Source organism: Aquarana catesbeiana, linkage group LG09 (genome assembly GCF_042186555.1).
Source record: "Aquarana catesbeiana isolate 2022-GZ linkage group LG09, ASM4218655v1, whole genome shotgun sequence".
NCBI classification, from domain to species: domain Eukaryota; kingdom Metazoa; phylum Chordata; class Amphibia; order Anura; family Ranidae; genus Aquarana; species Aquarana catesbeiana.
This window is the reverse complement of record NC_133332.1, coordinates 182,265,826-182,285,622: the sequence shown is the minus strand read 5'-3', so window position 1 is coordinate 182,285,622 and position 19,797 is coordinate 182,265,826. Positions and strand designations below refer to the sequence as shown.

General features: G+C 42.3%; 1 protein-coding gene across 7 annotated transcripts in view; it reads left to right on the top strand.

The window, feature by feature from the left end:
• XIAP (X-linked inhibitor of apoptosis) overlaps window positions 1-15,459 on the top strand; it is an 86,676-nt gene extending 71,217 nt beyond the window's left edge. For 6 of the 7 annotated variants that reach the window (XM_073599430.1, XM_073599429.1, XM_073599426.1 and 3 more), the window contains one exon: window positions 15,123-15,459. In XM_073599430.1, the coding sequence (XP_073455531.1) occupies window positions 15,123-15,316 (194 nt within the window). In that variant the 3' untranslated portion in view covers window positions 15,317-15,459. The remainder of the gene's footprint in view (window positions 1-15,122) is intronic. The other variant, XM_073599431.1, reaches the window with a different exon arrangement.
• Window positions 15,460-19,797: the final 4,338 nt, after the last annotated feature.

Below are 19,797 nucleotides of genomic sequence, written 5' to 3'. Positions count from 1 at the left end.
GAAAACATTGTCCTTTCCTGTTGAGGACATTCCAGTGTTTAAGGACCAGGTAGACAAGAGATTGGAACACTATCCAAGGCCTTGTTCTCCCTGACAGGCCCTGCTTTGCAACCTGTCAACCTTGGGGTTTGGACCAATAATGTGACTAATGCACCTGAGTCAATCCTATCTAACCTTCCTGTTTTTAAACAATTAGAACTCAGACCTGTCGCCCTACACTGCTGTGTTCACAGGTTTGTGGATATCATACATTCATTACCAGAATGAGTCTCCTGTCTGTGCATATTTGTAGCACTCTGGCTAAAATGTTGGTCGGCAAAAAATATTTACTGTGAATACCCTTTGACAGAGACCATCTCTATCTTTGCGCTTTTCTGGGCAACTTTATCAAGGGTGTCAGTGGTGGAAAGAGTACCCTTTTTTCCCACCGTGAGACTTGAGCTGGAAAATGTCCTAACTCTGAAGCCAGTTCCTTTTATTTCTCACAGACCTCCAAGTTAAATGCTCAGTTCCATTGCAAGACTTGGACCCTGAAAGCCTTCCAAACTTGCAAGCAAGTCCACTTCACTTCCTAAATGTGGGTGGGGGTCTGTTAGCCTTTACATCCACCTGTACCAAAAGTTTTTTGGATGCGTGGGAAAAATATGTGAAATCCTCTGCTGAGCTTCACGACGTCAATCCTGCCAACTGTTCTTCAAAGATTAAAAGACCTCACCAGTGTGCTGTCACAGCTTCTCTCTTAAGAAGACATTGCCATTGTTCAAGAAAAGGAAAGGTTTCAAGGTTTCTACTTAAACCTGTTCAGTTTTTTTCCAAAATAAAAGGGGGCATATGGCTCATTCTAAATCTAAAGGCACTCAGAGCCCAATGCCTTGCTTCAATTGCAGAAATTCTGCATGGAATGCACCTGGTCAGCCATTGCTTCCCATCTTTTTATCTTATCAATGCTACCAGTTTATTGTGTTACCCTTCCCTTTGATCTGTCCACTGCACCTCAAGTATTCTTCAAGGTGCTAACCCCTGTGCTTGTTCTGCTGCATTCAAAGGGCATTCTCATTAAAGGATATCTACATTATTTCCCACTGAGAGAAATCTCTGCTCAGACCCAGATGGTCAATGTCTAAAAGACTGTTCAGACACTACAAGTCAGTTGGATCTTGAACCTTCAGTCAATGCTGGAAGAAGCTCCTTCTAGATACTTCTCAGTCCAGAGTTTTTTCCACAGGACAAATCCCTTTTCATACTCTGCAGTCCAGGGGGCAATCCAACTCTCTGATTTTGCATAGGAGAGCTGGGTTTAATGGTGGCCTTTTTTAAGGCAGTCCTGTACGCTCAATCCTACTCCAGACTATTGCAACTCAGCATTCTGGCTGCATAGGACAAGGAGTTGCAGTCTCTGAACCTACCAATGTGCTTGTCACCTAGGACCAGGTTGTCTCTTGCCTGGTGGCTCCCTAATCCAGTGCTGGAGTTGGGGAAATTCTTCTTTCCATTGGTCTAGAAGAGTCTTATGACAGGTACCAGCCTGACAGGCTGGGTAGGAGTCCTGGACATGCTGTTGCTGCAATGGAATTAGTCACCCAGAGAAAACTTTTCCTGAGTCCACATTCTGAAGCTTCAAGCGATTTGGTTGTCACTTAAGTGCTGGACCTCTAGACTGTCATCTATTCCAGGTTTAGTCAGACACACACAGCTGTGGCATATATCAATATCATATCGTATATCATCAGGGAGGAACGTGAAGTCTCATGTCTCACCAAAAGCCATTCTGATCCTGCCTTGGGTAGAATTTCATGTTCCAACTCTGTTCACCTTACATATTTTAGACAGAATAATTGGAAGAAGGACTTCCTCATTCTACAGCATCTGGACTCGAAGGAATAGTTTCTGCATCCGGTAGTGTTTCAGGACCTTTGCCACAGATATGGAATGCCAGACAAGGACCTCCTGTTTTGCAGATTCAGCAACAAGCTAAGCAAGATTGTCTTTAGGTCCAGGGATGATCTAGCCTTTACAGTGGTTGCTCTGGTGATTTATAGGAATCAGTTTAGCCATCTATGTCTTTCCTCTGCTGACACTTCTTTCTCGCCTGCTCCACAGAAGCAGGAAGAAGGGTATTCATATTATACTAATTGCCCCAAACTGGCCCAGGTGGATGTTGTACTTAGACCTCATCAGGCTCCTTACAGACTTTCTGTGGGTCCAACTGTTTTGTTCCAAGCACTAGTTTACCACTCTGTTTCACAATTGCTGATTTTGAAGGCATTGCTGTTGAAGCCCAGGCTCTAAAGAATAGGGGGATATCAGACTCTGTTGTCTCTATGCTCTTCAAAGCTATGAAATTCACCTTTCACAAGGTCTGCCATCGCACTTGGCAATGTTTCTGAACTCCAGTCCTCAAGTGCCCTCAACAGGTCATGTATTCAGGCTTTCCCTTATTTTGCACTGGTGATGTGATCATTTTCACTGCCTTAGTAATTGCCATAGCCATTTCTGAGTGAAATCTTGAAAACATGACCTGTTGGGAGTACTTGAGGACTGGAGTTGAGAAACATTGGCATATGGAATGTGTACTTCTCATATTAAGAGGCAAGAAACTTTAATCACAGGAAATACTCCAGTAGACACATCCTGACCATTCTCCAGTCTGACTGGATCAACATTTGGTCTTGAGTACTGTCAGTGGTCAGATGTTGGCTCGAGCAGTTCTCTTCCAATGACTGCTTGTCTTCATTCTTTGGTAAAGGCCTCTGTACAGGAAGTAGCTCACCTAGTTCCACTTGTGCCTCCATTGGTGACCCTGTGGGATATCAACCTGAGGTTCGATCAGCTCTTCAAAAACCACCTTTTGAATCTATCAAAGGTATTCCTTTGTTAACACTTGCTTACAAAATTGCCTTCCTCATTCCTATTCCCTCTGTGAGGCAAGCTTGACTTGGCCACTCTCTTCTTGTGGGGGACCCTTTGTTGTGCTGCATAGATTTAACCACTTGAGGTCCGGGCCATAGCCGAATGACGGCTACAGCGTGGACCTCAATTTCCGGGAGGCCATCATGGGACGTCCTCCCCTGTGCACACAGGGCACGTGGTGTGCGCGCTGTGATCACCGAGTCACAGAGACCCGGATGATCACAGATCCGAGTAAAGGGCCGGTCCCGGCCCCTTACCATGTGATCAGCTGTCAGCCAATGATAGCTGATCACATGATGTAAACAAAAGCTCGTGATCGGTTTCGTTTTCTCCTCACGCTAATAGCGTGAGGAGGAAAAAAAAGCCGATCACCGGCTTATGTCAAAGGGACATCGGTCCCGAAGAGGAAGGGAGCACATATGCCTCATCTGTGCTTGAAAGTGCCATCTGTCATTGCCACCTGCCAGTGCCCAGCAGTGCCACCTATCAATGCCCACAAGTGCCACCTTTCAATGCCCACAAGTGCCACCTATCAATGCCCACCAGTGGTGCCAATCAGTGCCACCTAGCAGTGCTGCCATCAATCAGTGCCCATCACTGCCACCCATCAGTGCCCATCAGTGCTGCCTCATCAGCGTACATCAACGAAGGAGAAAAATTACCTGTTTGCAAAATTTTATAACAAAATATAAAAAACAATAATTTTTTTTTTTTTTTTTAAATTCTGTCTTTTTCAATTTTTTTAACAAAAACTAAAAACCGCAGAGGTGATCGAATACCATCAAAAGAAAGCTCTATTTGTGGGAAAGAAATGATAAAAATTTCATTTGGGTACAGTGTTGTATGACCGCGCAATTGTCATTCAAAGTGCAACAGCGCTAAAAGCTGAAAATTGGTCTGGACAGGAGGGGGGTTTAAGTGCCCAGTAAGCAAGTGGTTAAGTTGTCTTGAGGCCTAGGATCTGAAAGCTTTCTCTGACTGACTGAGGTGGACATGCGGGCAGACAATTTCACGATCTCTGAGCCAATTAGAGGAAGCTTTGCATTCATTCATAGAATAAAATATTAAACAGGAAGCATGTAAACATTTTGAAAATCATAACAAATAGTTAAACAATACAATAGTAAATTAGAACATATGTTCACTGAACAAACATTGTAGTCTCTTATTAACGATACAGGTTAAATGCCTGTGGTTGTAAAGGCAGAAGTTTTTTTTTTTACCTTCCTGCATTCTATGCATTATGATCCACTGCAGCTCCTCTAAATGCATACACCTAAGCCCAATCCAGCAATGTACATGAGAGCTGAGGCTCTCTCTCTTCATAAGTTCCGATACAGCGGCAGGAACCATTGGTGAGAGAGTAGGGTATGAACACACAGAACAGGGCTTGGGAGTGGGCATGCATGAGTGCCCCCATACTGGAAGAGAACACAAGCGCCTACTAAGTGTAGATTTGCAGAGACTTTAATAAAGTTAAAAAAGCGTGTTACTCACAAAGGTGATAAAATCATGGGCACATTTAGAATGGCACTGCACAAGTAAACTATTGCACAGAGCAGGCAAGTATAACATGTTTATTAAAAAAAAAAAAAAAAAAGCCTTTAATATTACTTTAACACAAAATGTTACGTAACTTATATTTTTTAATGACATGTTGTGCTTTATGTATCAAAATTGTCTAAAAAGAAAAATATCTTCTTCTGGATAAATGCCATCTTTTTTTTTTTTTTTTGTCGTGTTATTAGACAAAAAAGTTGGCTGCTTACTATTGGTGACTAAGACACTTTTTTTCTTTTGCTCTCCTGACTTATAGTGATTGTAAAGTTTCCTTTTTTATCTATTTAAAATAACAAACATGTTATACTTACCTGCTCTGTGCAGTGGTTTTGAACAGAGCAGCCCCAATCCTCCTCTTCTCGGGTCCCTGGTTGGAGCTCCTGGCCCCTCCCTCTTGTCGAGTGCCCCCACAGCAAGCAGCTTGCTATGGGGGCACCCGAGCTGAGCTGCAGCTCCGTGTATCTATTCGGACAAGGAGCTGCGGTTCGGCCCCACCATCTATCTCCTGGTTGGCTAACTGGGTTTGACAGCAGCAGGAGCCAGTGAGGCCACTGCTGTGTCTCAGCCAATCAGGAGGGAGAGTTGAGGATGGCCAAGGCACTCGTAGATAGAGATGGAGCTCAGGTATTAGGGGGGCTGCTGCACACAGATGGCTTTTTATCTTAATGCATATTAACCACTTTCGGACTGCCCGCTGTCGTTATAAGTCGGTATTTTGGAGTTAAATACTAGGGTTATGGTAGCAGATAGCTGCCATAACCCGGGTACTTTCTTCAACAGCGGGCGGTCCGCTTTAAGATAAAAGTGGTCTCCGCTGCAAAATCACTTTTATCGGCGGCGGGAAAGGTGCCCCCCTCCCGCCGCGTCCCGGTCGTCTCCATCGCTTACCGGATCGTTTTATTGGGGAAAAAGAAAAAAAAAACACTTTTATTTATTTATTTATTTTATTGCATTTTAGTGCAAATGTGAGTTCTGAGGTCTTTTTGACCCCAGGTCCCACATTAAAGAGGTCCTGTCATGCTTTTTTCTATTACAAGGATGTTTACATTCCTTGTAATAGGAATAAAAGTGAATCAAAAACTTTTTTTGTTAAAGGGACAGCGTAAAAATAAAAAATATAAAGTAAAATAAATGAATATAATTTTTTTTTTTAAAGCGCCCCGTCCCCGCGTGCTCGCACGCAGAATCGAACGCATCTGCAAGTCACGCCCGCATATGTAAACGGTGTTAAAACCACAGTGAGATATCGCCATGATTGTTAGAGCGAGAGCAATAATTCTCTCAAAAGACCGTCTCTGTAACTCAATACTGGTAACCTGTAGAAATCTTAAAACGTCGTCTATGGAGATTTTTAAGTGTCAAAGTTTGTCGCCATTCCACAAGCGGCGCACTTTTGGGTATCAATTTACTCGGCGTAACGTTATCTTTCACAATATAAAAAAATTGGGCTAACTTTACTGTTTTCTTATTTTTTTAATTTAAAAAAGTGTACTTATTCCATAAAAAGTTGCTTTTGTAAGACCGCTGTGCAAATACAGAGTGGCATAAAGTATTGCAACGACTGCCATTTTATTCTCTAGGGTGTCTGAAAAAAAATATATATAATGTTTGGGTATTCTAAGTAATTTCCTAGCAAAAAAAAAATGATTTAACTTGTAAACACCAAGTGTAAAAAATAGGCCTGGTCCTTAAATGGTTAAGATAAGAAACGTTCTGCCTTTACAACTACTTTAAGACTCATAATAGGGTACTTAAGGCCTCATGCACACGAGACGTTGTTAAACGCGCGTTCAGAGGCAGTTGGACACTTTTTTCAACTGCCCCTGAACTCATTCAATGTTATCCTATGTGTCCATGTACACAGTCTCGTTTTTAGGCAGTTGTGTTTAACCTCGTTTTTCCAGAAGCAAAAAAATGGGTTCAAACGCAAAAGTTTGCCACGTTTCAGACGCCAAATGCGGCTAAACTCTGGTACCGCGTTTAGCCGCGTTTGCGTTTATAAGTGTTTTTAAAGGAACCCTATTTTTTGGACCAGAAAACACAGAAATATGATGGTAAACTGCAGCAGAGAATGACATTTTGTGACCCGAATTTGGGGTCCCCGTATCTCGGGGCCACTTGGTGCTAGGAACCCCAAATTTGCACTACAACATATCCAAAGTTTGGGTTCCTAGCACCAAGTGGCCCCGAGATACGGGGCCCCAAAGTCCCATCGCAAAATGTCAAGCACTTTTCTGCAGCAGAGAATGACATTTTGCAACCAGAATTTGAGGCCCCATATCTCGGGGCCACTTGGTGCTAGGAACCCCAAATTTGCACTACAACATATCCAAAGTTGGGGTTCCTAGCCCTAAGTGGCCCCGAGATATGGGCCCCAAAGTCAGGTCACAAAATGTCATTCTCTGCTCTGCAATATGTTCAATATGGGATACATTTCCAAAAAAAAAAAAAACCACAGAAAGAGAGGCAAATGCAAGTATACAACTGCTCTCTCTGCTGCTGCTGCTCACTCTGATCAAAATGGCAGAAATTTTATCATGCTTTCTGAGCTTGGGGAGGGTCTTTGTTATCTTAACCACTTCAGCCCCGGAAGGATTTACCCCCTTCCTGACCAGAGCACTTTTTACAAATTGGCACTGCGTCGCTTTAACTGCTAATTGCGCGGTCATGCAATGCTGTAACCAAACAAAATTTGCGTCCTTTTCTTCCCACAAATAGAGTTTCTTTTGATGGTATTTGATCACCTCTGCCGTTTTTATTTTTTGCGCTATACACGGAAAAAGACCGAAAATTTTGAAAAAAAATGATATTTTCTACTTTTTGTTCTAAAAAAAATCCAATAAACTCAATTTTAGTCATACATTTAGGCCAAAATGTATTTGGCCACATGTCTTTGGTAAAAAAAATGTCAATAAGTGTATATTTATTGGTTTGCGCAAAAGTTATAGCGCCTACAATCTAGGGTACATTTTCTGGAATTTACACAGCCTTTAATTTATGACTGCCTATGTCGTTTCTTGAGGTGCTAAAATGGCAGGGCAGTACAAAACCCCCACAAATGACCCCATTTTGGAAAGTAGACACCCCAAGGAAATTGCTGAGAGGCATGTTGAGCCCATTGAATATTCATTTTTTTTGTCCCAAGTGATTGAATAATGACAAAAAAAAAAAAAAAAAAAAAAAATTACAAAAAGTTGTCACTAAATGATATATTGCTCACACAGGCCATGGGCATATGTGGAATTGCACCCCAAAATACATTTAGCTGCTTCTCCTGAGTATGGGGATACCACATGTGTGGGACTTTTTGGGAGCCTAGCCGCATACGGGGCCCCGAAAACCAATCACTGCCTTCAGGATTTCTAAGGGCGTACATTTTTGATTTTACTCCTCACTACCTATCACAGTTTTGAAGGCCATAAAATGCCCAGATGGCACAACCCCCCCCCAAATGACCCCATTTTGGAAAGTAGACACCCCAAGCTATTTGCTGAGAGGCATGTTGAGTCCATGGAATATTTTATATTTTGACACAAGTTGCGGGAATGTGACAATTTATTTTTTATTTTTTTTTTTTTTTGCACAAAGTTGTCACTAAATGATATATTGCTCACACAGGTCATGGGCATATGTGGAATTGCACCCCAAAATACATTCTGCTGCTTCTCCTGAGTATGGGGATACCACATGTGTGGGACTTTTTAGGAGCCTAGCCGCGTACGGGACCCCGAAAACCAATCACCGCCTTCAGGATTTCTAAGGGTGTACATTTTTGATTTCACTCTTCACTGCCTATCACAGTTTCGGAGGTCATGGAATGCCCAGGTGGCACAAACCCCCCCCAAATGACCCCATTTTGGAAAGTAGACACCCCAAGCTATTTGCTGAGAGGCATGGTGAGTATTTTGCAGCTCTCATTTGTTTTTGAAAATGAAGAAAGACAAAAAAAAAAATTTTTTTTTTCTTTTTTTAATTTTCAAAACTTTGTGACAAAAAGTGAGGTCTGCAAAATACTCACTATACCTCTCATCAAATAGCTTGGGGTGTCTACTTTCCAAAATGGGGTCATTTGGGGGGGGGTTTGTGCCACCTGGGCATTCCATGGCCTCCGAGACTGTGATAGGCAGTGAAGAGTGAAATCAAAAATTTACGCCCTTAGAAAGCCTGAAGGCGGTGCTTGGTTTTCGGGGTCCCATACGCGGCTAGGCTCCCAAAAAGTCCCACACATGTGGTATCCCCGTACTCAGGAGAAGCAACAGAATGTATTTTGGGGTGTAATTTCACATATTCCCATGGCATGTTTGAGCAATATATCATTTAGTGACAACTTTGTGCAAAAAAAAAAAAAAAAAAAAAAAAATTTGTCTCTTTCCCGCAACTTGTGTCACAATATAAAATATTCCATGGACTCGACATGCCTCTCAGCAAATAGCTTGGGGTGTCTACTTTCCAAAATGGGGTCATTTGGGGGGGGGTTTGAACTGTCCTGGCATTTTATGCACAACATTTAGAAGCTTATGTCACACATCACCCACTCTTCTAACCACTTGAAGACAAAGCCCTTTCTGACACTTTTTGATTACATGAAAAAATTATTTTTTTTTGCAAGAAAATTACTTTGAACCCCCACACATTATATATTTTTTTAAAGCAAATGCCCTACAGATTAAAATGGTGGGTGTTTAATTTTTTTTTTTCACACAGTATTTGCGCAGCGATTTTTCAAACGCATTTTTTGGGGAAAAAACACACTTTTTTACATTTTAATGCACTAAAACACACTATATTGCCCAAATGTTTGATGAAATAAAAAAGATGATCTTAGGCCGAGTACATGGATACCAAACATGACATGCTTTACAATTGCGCACAAACGTGCAGTGGCAACAAAATAAATACATTTTTAAAAGCCTTTAAAAGCCTTTACAGGTTACCACTTTAGATTTACAGAGGAGGTCTACTGCTAAAATTACTGCCCTCGATCTGACCGTCGCGGTGATACCTCACATGCATGGTGCAATTGCTGTTTACATTTGACGCCAGACCGACGCTTGCGTTCGCCTTAGCGCGAGGGCAGGGGGGACAGGGGTGCTTTTTTTTTTTTTTTTTTTTTTTTTTTTATTATTTTTTTGCTTTTTTATCTTATTTTAAAACTGTTCCTTTCATTTTTTTTTTTTTTTAATCATTTTTACTGTTATCTCAGGGAATGTAAATATCCCCTATGATAGCAATAGGTAGTGACAGGTACTCTTTTTTGAAAAAATTGGGGTCTATTAGACCCTAGATTTCTCCTCTGCCCTCAAAGCATCTGACCACACCAAGATCGGTGTGATAAAATGCTTCCCCAATTTCCCAATGGCGCTATTTACATCCGGCGAAATCTAAGTCATAAAATGCTCGTAGCTTCCGGTTTCTTAGGCCATAGAGATGTTTGGAGCCACTCTCGTCTCTGATCAGCTCTATGGTCAGCTGGCTGAATCACCGGCTGCATTCTCAGGTTCCCTGTTGAGACAGGAGAGCCAGAGAAAAACACGGAAGACGATGGGGGGGGGGGGGGGGGGGGCATTCTCTCTGCTTGTAAAAGCAGTCTAGAGGCTAATTAGCCGCTAGGATTGCTTTTACATGAAAGCCGACCGCTGGCTGAAAAGAATGATACCAAGATGATACCTAAACCTGCAAGCATCATTCTGGTATAACCACTCAAAGTCGTGAATGCTGTACCTGAAGACAAAAATATGGCTAACAATAAAGCACAGTAAACGGTAAAGTATAAAAAACTGCATACCTGAAAAGCAAACATGATAAAACATAATAACAATAAAACATTGCAGAATAGAATACAGTAAAAAAGAGCAGAACAATAGAGAGAATAGAGAGAGAACAATAAAACGACAACTATTATTTTTTATTTTATATTTTTGTTTGTGTTTTTTTTTTTTACACTTTTTTTGTAACTGTACCTTTTGTAACTGTAACCGGTTCCAGGTTCGGGTCTCTCAAAATGCGATGGCATCTTGGGAGACCCTGTGAAAGTGTGTCCTAGTCTGTGCAATGCTGTACCCTACGCTAATACTCAGCTAGTGAATGGTAGCGTTCAAAACATTCACCAATGCAAAGACCAGGATTGTCAGGACAGGAGGGACAATAATAGCGGGTGTCACGCCTATATCCGCGCTTACTGCAGACACGACATCTTTTTTGGGGGGTTCGCTGGGTAGGGGTACTCGGGAGGACATAAAAATGCCTCTCATGCAGCCGACTGCATTTGGTTGGGGATGTGAATGGGGGAAGTATGGGCGCTGCAGAAGTGGTGGGTTCCCAATTAGGATTGGCGAATGCAGCAGGAAGGGCACTATGGGCACGACGGGCCTGTGTTTGTCTTCTTGGTGGCAGCGGGACACTACTTGTGCTTGCCACCTCACCAGCTTGAACTGCACTTATGGGACTCGCCACGTCACCAAGTGTTACTGCAGTGCTGGTTTGACTACGACCGGGGTGTACTAGGCCGCTGGCGCTTGCCAGTTCACCAAAACGCTACCAAAAAAACTGTTAACGATCGCAGGGATCAGGCCTGACTCTGCGAACGCTGCAGTTATGCGTTTAGTGTTTTGTAAGTGACAGTGATCGATCGATACTGCACTTGGGTGGGCTGGGCGGAGGGACAAAACGCAGGTGCTAGCAGGTATCTGGGCTGATCCCACTAACACTGCGTTTTTGGGAACCCTAAACTGCTGGGGATGCTAGTATAGATCTGATCGGATCAGATATTGATCCGTACAGATACTATACCACTAAGGGAGGTGTATGCTGCGTGCGTGGGTGTTAGCGCTACTGGCACTAACCTGACGCTGCCTGGGGCTGGTGCTTGCCAGTTCACCAAAACGCTACCAAAAAAACTGTTAGCGATCGCAGGGATCAGGCCTGACTCTGCGAACGCTGCAGTTATGCGTTTAGTGTTTTGTAAGTGACCGTGATCGATCGATACTGCACTTGGGTGGGCTGGGCCGAGCCGGGCGGAGGGGCAAAACGCAGGTGCTAGCAGGTATCTGGGCTGATCCCGCTAACACTGTGTTTTTGGGAACCCTAAACTGCTGGGGACGCTAGTATAGATCTGATCGGATCAGATATTGATCCGTACAGATACTATACCACTAAGGGAGGCGTATGCTGCGTGTGTGGGTGTTAGCGGTACTGGCGCTAATCTGACGCTGCCTGGGGCGACGCATATCACCGCCGGGCGATCAGGGGGCTAAATCTTTATTCGGTAATAAACGGCGGGTGCCCTGACACTATAAAAAATAAACAAACTAACCAGCGTCACACGTAACGGTTATACAGTGATCAGTGGTGAAAGGGTTAACTAGGGGGCAATCAAGGGGTTAAAACATTTATTAGGTAGTATATGGGGGTCCCTGTCGCTATAAAACGCTGACGGCGAACCTAAATATTTACCTCACTAACTAGCGTCACCAGCGACACTAATACAGCGATCAGAAAAATGATCGCTTAGCGACACTGGTGACGGGGGGTGATCAAGGGGTTAAAACTTTATTAGGGGGGGTTAGGGGGGTACCCTAGACCTACAGGGGGCCTAACACTCACTGCCCTGACACTAACTGTCACAAACTGACACCAATACAGTAATCAGAAAAAAAAAAAAAAAAAAAAAAAAAAACCTGCTGGTGTCAGTTTGTGACAGGGGGGGGGGGGGTGATTGGGGGGGGATCGGGGGGCGATCGGGGGGGGGATCGGGGTGATTTGTGTGCCTGGCATGTTCTACTGTGTGTGTGTGTGTTGTGCACTCACATTTCAGTCTTCTCTCCTCGGCCCGGAACGGAAAATACCGAGCCGAGGAGAGATGACATCATTTCCTCTGCCTCTGTGTACAATACAGAGGCAGGGAAATGATCCCATTGGCTGGGAGCGATCGCGAGGGGGGGGCCACGAATGGATGGCCTCCCCCTCACCTCCGATCGCCGGGGGACATTTGCCGACCGCCGCAGGCACCGGGGGGGGGTCCGATCGGACCCCCCACCCGCGGGCAGGCAAGGACGTACATGTAAGTCCTTTTGCCTGCCCGTGCCATTCTGCCGACGTATATAGTCGTGCGGCGGTCGGCAAGTGGTTAACTAAACGCTTCTAGATGCAAACGCAATTAAACGCGGCATGCAAACGTGGCAAAACGGGCGTTTCTAAACGCCGGTTTCAGCTTTTAAAAACATGTGTTCAGCAGAGTTTGCATCGGTGTCTCGTGTGCATGAAGCCTAACGGTGCATGGATTTCTAAACCTCCTTAGGTTGGTGATAATAAAAGAAGCATGGATAATGTAGACAAGATAAATAAAACTTTGTTTTCCACTTGGGTGATGCATTTTGTAGTGTAACCTAACTACCATTTCTTCAAGTACGGATGTTTACTAAAGCAGTAGTAGGCAGGAAATAAACATGAGATGTGACGTATTGTATTCATCTACAATGAAATTAAGCTAATTTAAACAACTAGCTGTAATCCTTTTAAGTATTTATATTTTTTAAGTTGATGAAGTTTACATTCAAAAACGGTTGTAAATATAGTCACCATGGTTTTTATAATGAAATAAAAAATAACATATATTTGCATTTTCCCTCACTTTACCTCTTATTATTGCTGTAGTAAACATCCTTGTATTTTTGTGTATATAGTTTGTTACTTTCAGCACAATACCTGAAAAATGTTTAGGTAAGCCACGTTACCCATTGCATTCCAAAAATTGTCGACCTAACAGCACATGCATACAGTCAGATGGAGGCAGTATTCAGGTATTCAGGCGGCATTTGCTGTCAGAATACAGTAGCTGCAGCAGGAGATTTATACATCCATGCTACAGGCTGAACAAATCAAATCTATGGGTTTATGGGGAGCTTATGTCTTAGCTTCTTTTTCTGTTCTACATTCCCCCCAACCCCTCTTTGGAGGTCTTTTTCTTTAATAGGTTCTTTCTTAAATTGACCCTGTAGCTGAGCTTAACATCAGAAAGTGGGACCTACAAAATAAGGGGGTTTATATTTTCCTGGCCCATGATCTGTTTTTCCAATTTTCATTCTGTTCAAAAACAATGGTTTGCCTGAGAAATCTATACTTTCAACACTTCCAGAGTGTTGGATACTTGCATTTAGTGCCGTGGTTTCTTATGCCGAACCCTACATCACTACTGGTCCATTCAGTGACATAGGTGGTGGGAGGAACCATTGGGCACAGCAGAGTTCCAGGCAACCAGCAGTGTTAGTTATGAAGAGGCCATTGCTCTGCAAAAGAAAAAAGTAAAGTAAAAGGTGTATCTTGCAGGACTTGCTTTTGTTTTAATTTTTTTTTTAACCCAGCAAAAGAGTTTATTTAATGTTATGTTGATATTTGAGGTTTCTCTATCCACTGGGGTTCCCATATGATTTCTTTAACTGGTGTAGTTACTGATAGGCCTACATGTTACTATTTCAGCTGAAAATTGCCTGATGAAGTTTATCACAAAACCAAAGTTTTGTCAACTGTAAAGAACTGTTCTTCAAGAAATGGCCCGCATCTGTCTCAATTGGCAGCTGAGATGGAAATAAGAGAAATGAGCAGTTTGGTTATCTAACGCTGATAGGTTTTCAAATGCTTATAAAGTACTAAGAAAGTTGTCTAGTAAGACCAGGTGGCTAATATATTGAAATACATGTTTAGGAGAAAGTAGAAAAAAAGGGGAAACGCGCCAGGACAGTATTTTGCAGCATAAAAGAGCTTTTATTGTAAATATATGACAAGTAGTGTGGCAAATTAATACGCTCTCACATAGTGCTCGTTTGGTGGGGTGCTAACCCTGTCAGGCAGAAACCACTGCTGTGTCCTGGAATTGTGGAGCCACGATCACCTGGTGTCAGCGGAGAGCTGAAGCCTCATGGAATCTCGGAGGGACGCCAGCTGGGTTGTTCGGCGTGAAGGTATTTGGAGCTGTCACACTGGGGAACCGCCCACCGTTGTGATAGCCAATCAGAACACGTTTCGGAGGCTTTGGCACACCTCCTTCGTCTGCTGATACTCTGACGTTAGCAGCCAGTTTAAATAGAAGATGTAATTACCCTGGGCATGCCATGGAATTGGCTTCACCTGGGTGTGTAATCACATTAAGGGCTGCCGGCAGAGCATATTTAAAAAACACAAGTAAAAGCCTAATATACAAGTTAATAAGAGATCATAGTGATAAAAATAAGAATACATATTTAAGTAGAATAGTTATTTTAAATTGTAAATATATAATATGTGCTATGAAATATAAATGAGAATTGTATGTGATTTGAAAGAGGTATGGGATATATGCCATTTTAAGTGCTATCATGTGGACATGCGTCCAGAATATAAGGAGATGAGGAAAAATTGATGCAAAGGTTAGGAGAAATTATGTAAATGCGATTATATAATGTATGTTGAAAAAAATTGAAAAGTTAAGAATAAAAATGAAAAAATAATTAAAAAAAATAAAATTTATTAGCCAACACTGGTTCTTATTGTTCTAGTAATAATTACACATGTATATATATCTGTCACCTAAATAGTTTGTCCTTATACTGTATTACAGTAGTCTATTTTTTTTGACCCTATTCAATAATATTGATATATTTTTTTTTTCTACGTTACAGAGAACAGCATTGAAGAAAAGCTCAGGAAGCTAGAGGAGGAAAAAATCTGCAAAGTGTGTATGGACAAGCCTGTGTCTATGGTGTTCATTCCCTGTGGCCACCTTGTTGTGTGCTCAGATTGTGCTGAAGCTCTTGATAAATGTCCCATTTGTTGTACTATTATACAAAGACGGCAAAAGATTTTTATGGCTTAAAGAAGTGTGATTGTAGTATTCATAAGTTAATTCATATAAAATACCTTGTTTTACTGAAATTATGTCAGCTCTGGTCAAGAGCGCGTACATGCTAATGCTGTAGAAATACTGAAATCTAATATTAAATCCACCAATGTAACTGATCAGTGCCAGTTGTCCTACTAATTTTTATCACACATCTTCTAATTCTGTTATGACAATGTTTTTCTTGTATGAAATTATATGACAGGATTCTCATGGCGCATTTATGTGTACAAAACGTATACACCTGCCATATTCTTATCACACTTGATGATAAAGCACCCTTTGTGTTTGGCTGAGTTGGCCATTGATACTGTTTTGTTACTTTGCAGTTAAACTACACCTAAAGGCTCCTGTATGACAGTCTCAAAAAGTCACACATATGCATCCTGTGATGCGCACATGTCCTTTACTTTCCCACAGTATGCCAAATTCTTCCTTACAGTAATTGTGTTTCATGTGCTCCCCCCTCGCAGAGACTGCCGCCTACAGTTAGAGGGTTTGCGCAACAGCGACAGTGCTGCCAGTTCATAGAGCAGTGGGCAGGGCTAGGTGTGGCCGAGTGCTGATTGGCAAGCTGCACATTTGAGAATTAACATTGACAATGCTGATAGCCACCCCCTTCAACATCTTTTCAACCTTTTGTAGTGGAAGCTGGCATAGCCTACACGAGGGTGGCAACTCTGTAAATTTAGGAGGAGTGCAGCACCGTTGTCACCCCATCACATGAAGCTTCATTGGCAGGATAAACAGGTTTTTGTGGTATTTTTAAGGGGACTAAGAAAACTAAGTACAAATGCATTTTTAATTAAAGTGGATGTAAACCCTCAGATATACTGTGCCCAGTGACGTGAACAGCCTCAGATGATACACAGAGATGAAACAAATCCTCCTATCCAAATCCTTCCTCTTATTAAATTCATTATGCTTTTGCATTGTGAGCAGAGAAGATCGCGCTACCAATGTGTGTTTGATTCCTTCCAGTCCTGCCTTTGACAGCTGCACATAGTAAAACAAATATCAAGTGAGAAAGAGAGAGTGGATTGAAAGGAATCTGCCATGAGACCATTTTGGAGGCCCCTTGCTAAGGCTGGATTCCCATCTATGCAGTTTTAGTGCTTTTTGCATTTTGCAGATTTGCACTACAGTCCATTTAACATGGTTTCCTATGGAAAACGTTCTGTAGTGCAAATCTGCAAAATGCAAAAAGCACTAAAAATGCATAGGTGTGAATCCAGCCTAACTCTCGCTAGTCCCAGGCTATTATACGGATTCTTTGGCTTCAGTTTTGTTGTGGTCACAGACCTTGGACCAATCATACAGTTTGTAGTGTAAATAGATTTGCAAAACCATGGGATAAAGGAAAATTCCTAAACTTTGTTTTATATTATGGTTACTGTGAGATATGTGTGAATGCATCAATGCAGTGCATGTTATTTCAGCTTGGAGAGAGAAGAGATGCAGTTGTGCGCAGGGCTGGATAGATTGAGGACTCACTAAGTATAGTGTGTGTGTGGGCGGGTGCTATAAATGGATTAGCAGAGAGCTGGTCTATTCACAGCACAGCTCTGCAAGTCTTTACCTATGTGGAGTGGGGTTGTGTGCCTTTCCTCCATTCAGCTGTCTTGGCTATATGCCCAGACTTCACTTCCAGCGCTGAACAGGAAGAGAAAATCTCTAACAGGATGTGCACTTTCCAAAGACTCTACAGTAAATATAAAAAGTCTACACACCCCTGTTAAAATGTCACGTTTCTGTGATGTAAAAAAATGAGACAAAGATAAATAATTTCAGAACTTTTTTCCACCTTTAATGTGACCTATAAACTGTACAACTCAGTTGAACAACAAACTGAAATCTTTTAGTTGGAGGGAAGTAAAACTAAAAAACTAAAATAATATGGTTGCATAAGTGTGCACACCCTTAAAGGGGTTGTAAACCCTCGTGTTTTTTCACCTTAGTGCATCCTATGCCGAGTGCGGCATTCATGTCTGTGTACGCAAATGCTGAACTCGGGAGCGCGCCCGCAAGGTAACCCCCCCCCCCCCCGGGAGGGCTCTTCTCCTATGGGGCTATCTGATGCGGGGAGGAGCTGCGAGAGCTGCCGGGGGACCGCAGAAGAGGATGTTCGGGGCCACTCTATGTAAAACGAGCTGCACAGTGGAGGTAAGTTGGACATGTTTGGTATTTAAAAAAAATTAAAAACAATCCTTTACAATCACTTTAAACAAATGCCCTGTACACACGATAGGATTTTCCGACAACAAAATCCATGTTGGCTCAAACTTTTCTTGCATACACACGGTCACACAAATCTTGTCGGAATTTCCGAACGTCAAGAATGCGGTGACGTACAACACATATGGCGAGCCGAGAAAAATGAAGTTCAATAGCCAGTGCGGCTCTTTTGCTTGATTCCGAGCATGCGTGGAACTTTGTGCGTCGGAATTGTATACACACGATCGTAATTTCCGACAACGGATTTTGTTGTCGGAAAATTTGAGAACCAGCTCTCAAATTTTGTGTAAGGGAAATTCCGATTGAAAACGTCAGATGGAGCCTACACACGGTTTGAATTTCCGACAACAAGCTCCCGTTGAACATTTTCCGTTGGAAAATCCTATCGTGTGTACGGGGCATTATACTTTGTTGAAGCACCTTTTGATTTTATTACAGCACTCAGTCTTTTTGGGTATGAGTCTATCAGCATGGCATATCTTGACTTGGCAGTATTTGCCCACTCTTCCTTGCAAAAACACTCCAAATCTGTCAGATTGCCCAGGCATCTCCTGTACACAGCCCTCTTCAGATCACCCCACAGATTTTCAATGGGATTCAGGTCTGGGCTCTGGCTAGGCCATTCCAAAACTTTAATCTTCTTCTGGTGAAGCCATTCCTTTGTTGATTTGGATGTATGCTTTGGGTTGTTGTCATGCTAAAAGATGACGTCCCTCTTCATTTTCAGCTTTCTATCAGAAGCCTGAAGGTTTTGTGCCAATATTGACTGGTATTTGGAACTGTTCATAATTCCCTCTACCTTGACTAAGGCCCTTGTTCCAGCTCAAGAAAACCAGCCCCAAAGCATGATGCTGCCACCACCCTGCTTCACTGTGGGTATGGTGTTCTTTTGGTGATGTGCAGTGTTGTTTTTGCACCAAACATATCTTTTGGACTTATGGCCAAAAAGTTCAACCTTGATTTCATCAGACCATAACACATTTTCCCACATGCTTTTGGAAGACTTCAGATGTGTTTTTGCAAAATTTAGCCAGGCTTGGATGTTTTTCTTTGTAAGAAAAGGCTTCCGTCTTGCCACTCTACCCCATAGCCTAGACATATGAAGAATATGGGAGATTGTTGTCACGTACCACACAGCCAGTACTTGCCAGATATTCCCGTAGCTCCTTTAATGTTGCTGTAGGCCTCTAGGCAGCCACACTGATCAGTTTTCTTCTCGTCTTTTCATCAATTTTGGAGGGACATCAAGTTCTTGGTAATGTCACTGTTGTGCCATATTTTCTCCACTTGATGATGACGGTCTTCACTTTGTTTCATGGTATATATAATGCCTTGGAAATTCTTTCGTACCCTTCTTCTAACTGATACCCTTTAACAATGAGATCCCTCTAATGTTTTGGAAGCTCTCTGTGGACCATGGCTTTTGCTGTAGGATGCGACTAAGAAAATTTCAAGAAAGACCTACTAGAACAGCTGAACTTTATTTGGGGTTAATCATAGGTACTTTAAATTATGGCAGGTGTGTACTGACTCCTATTTAACATGAGTTTGAATGTGATTGCTTAATTATGAACACAGATACACCCCCCAGTTATAAGAGGGTGTGCACACTTATGCAACCGCATTATTTTATTTTTTTATTTTTACTCCGCCCCCCTAAAATATTTTAATTTGTTCTTCAATTGAGTTGTACAGTTTATAGGTCACATTAAAGGTGGAAAAAGTCCTGAAATTATTCATCTTTGTCTCATTTTTTTACATCAGAGAAACCTGACATTTTAATAGGGGTGTGTGGACTTTTTATATCCACTGGAGGTTTTACATGTGTATATATGCTGTCTTCAGCTTTATATACTGTTTAGAAAGTGCACGTCCTGTTAGAATTTTCTCTTCCTGATTCACCTGTGGTTGTGAATTCTTGCCATACACTGTGAGACAGCTGATTGGAGGAAAGACACACACCCCCTCTCCACATAGGCAGAGACTTGCAGAGCTGTGCTGTGAATAGACAAGCTCCCTGCTAATCTATTTATAGCACCCACCCTGACACAAAATTCAGGCTGGTTTTATTGCCTGTGTCAGAGAACATGTCAGAAGTTATCAGGCTGATAACAGAAGAACGGAGCAGGAGAAATCCACAGGACTTAGGGCTTTGAAGAGAGACAAGAAAACACTGCAGATATATGTGCCAGCTCAAATTTAATGAATCGGGTTTACATCCA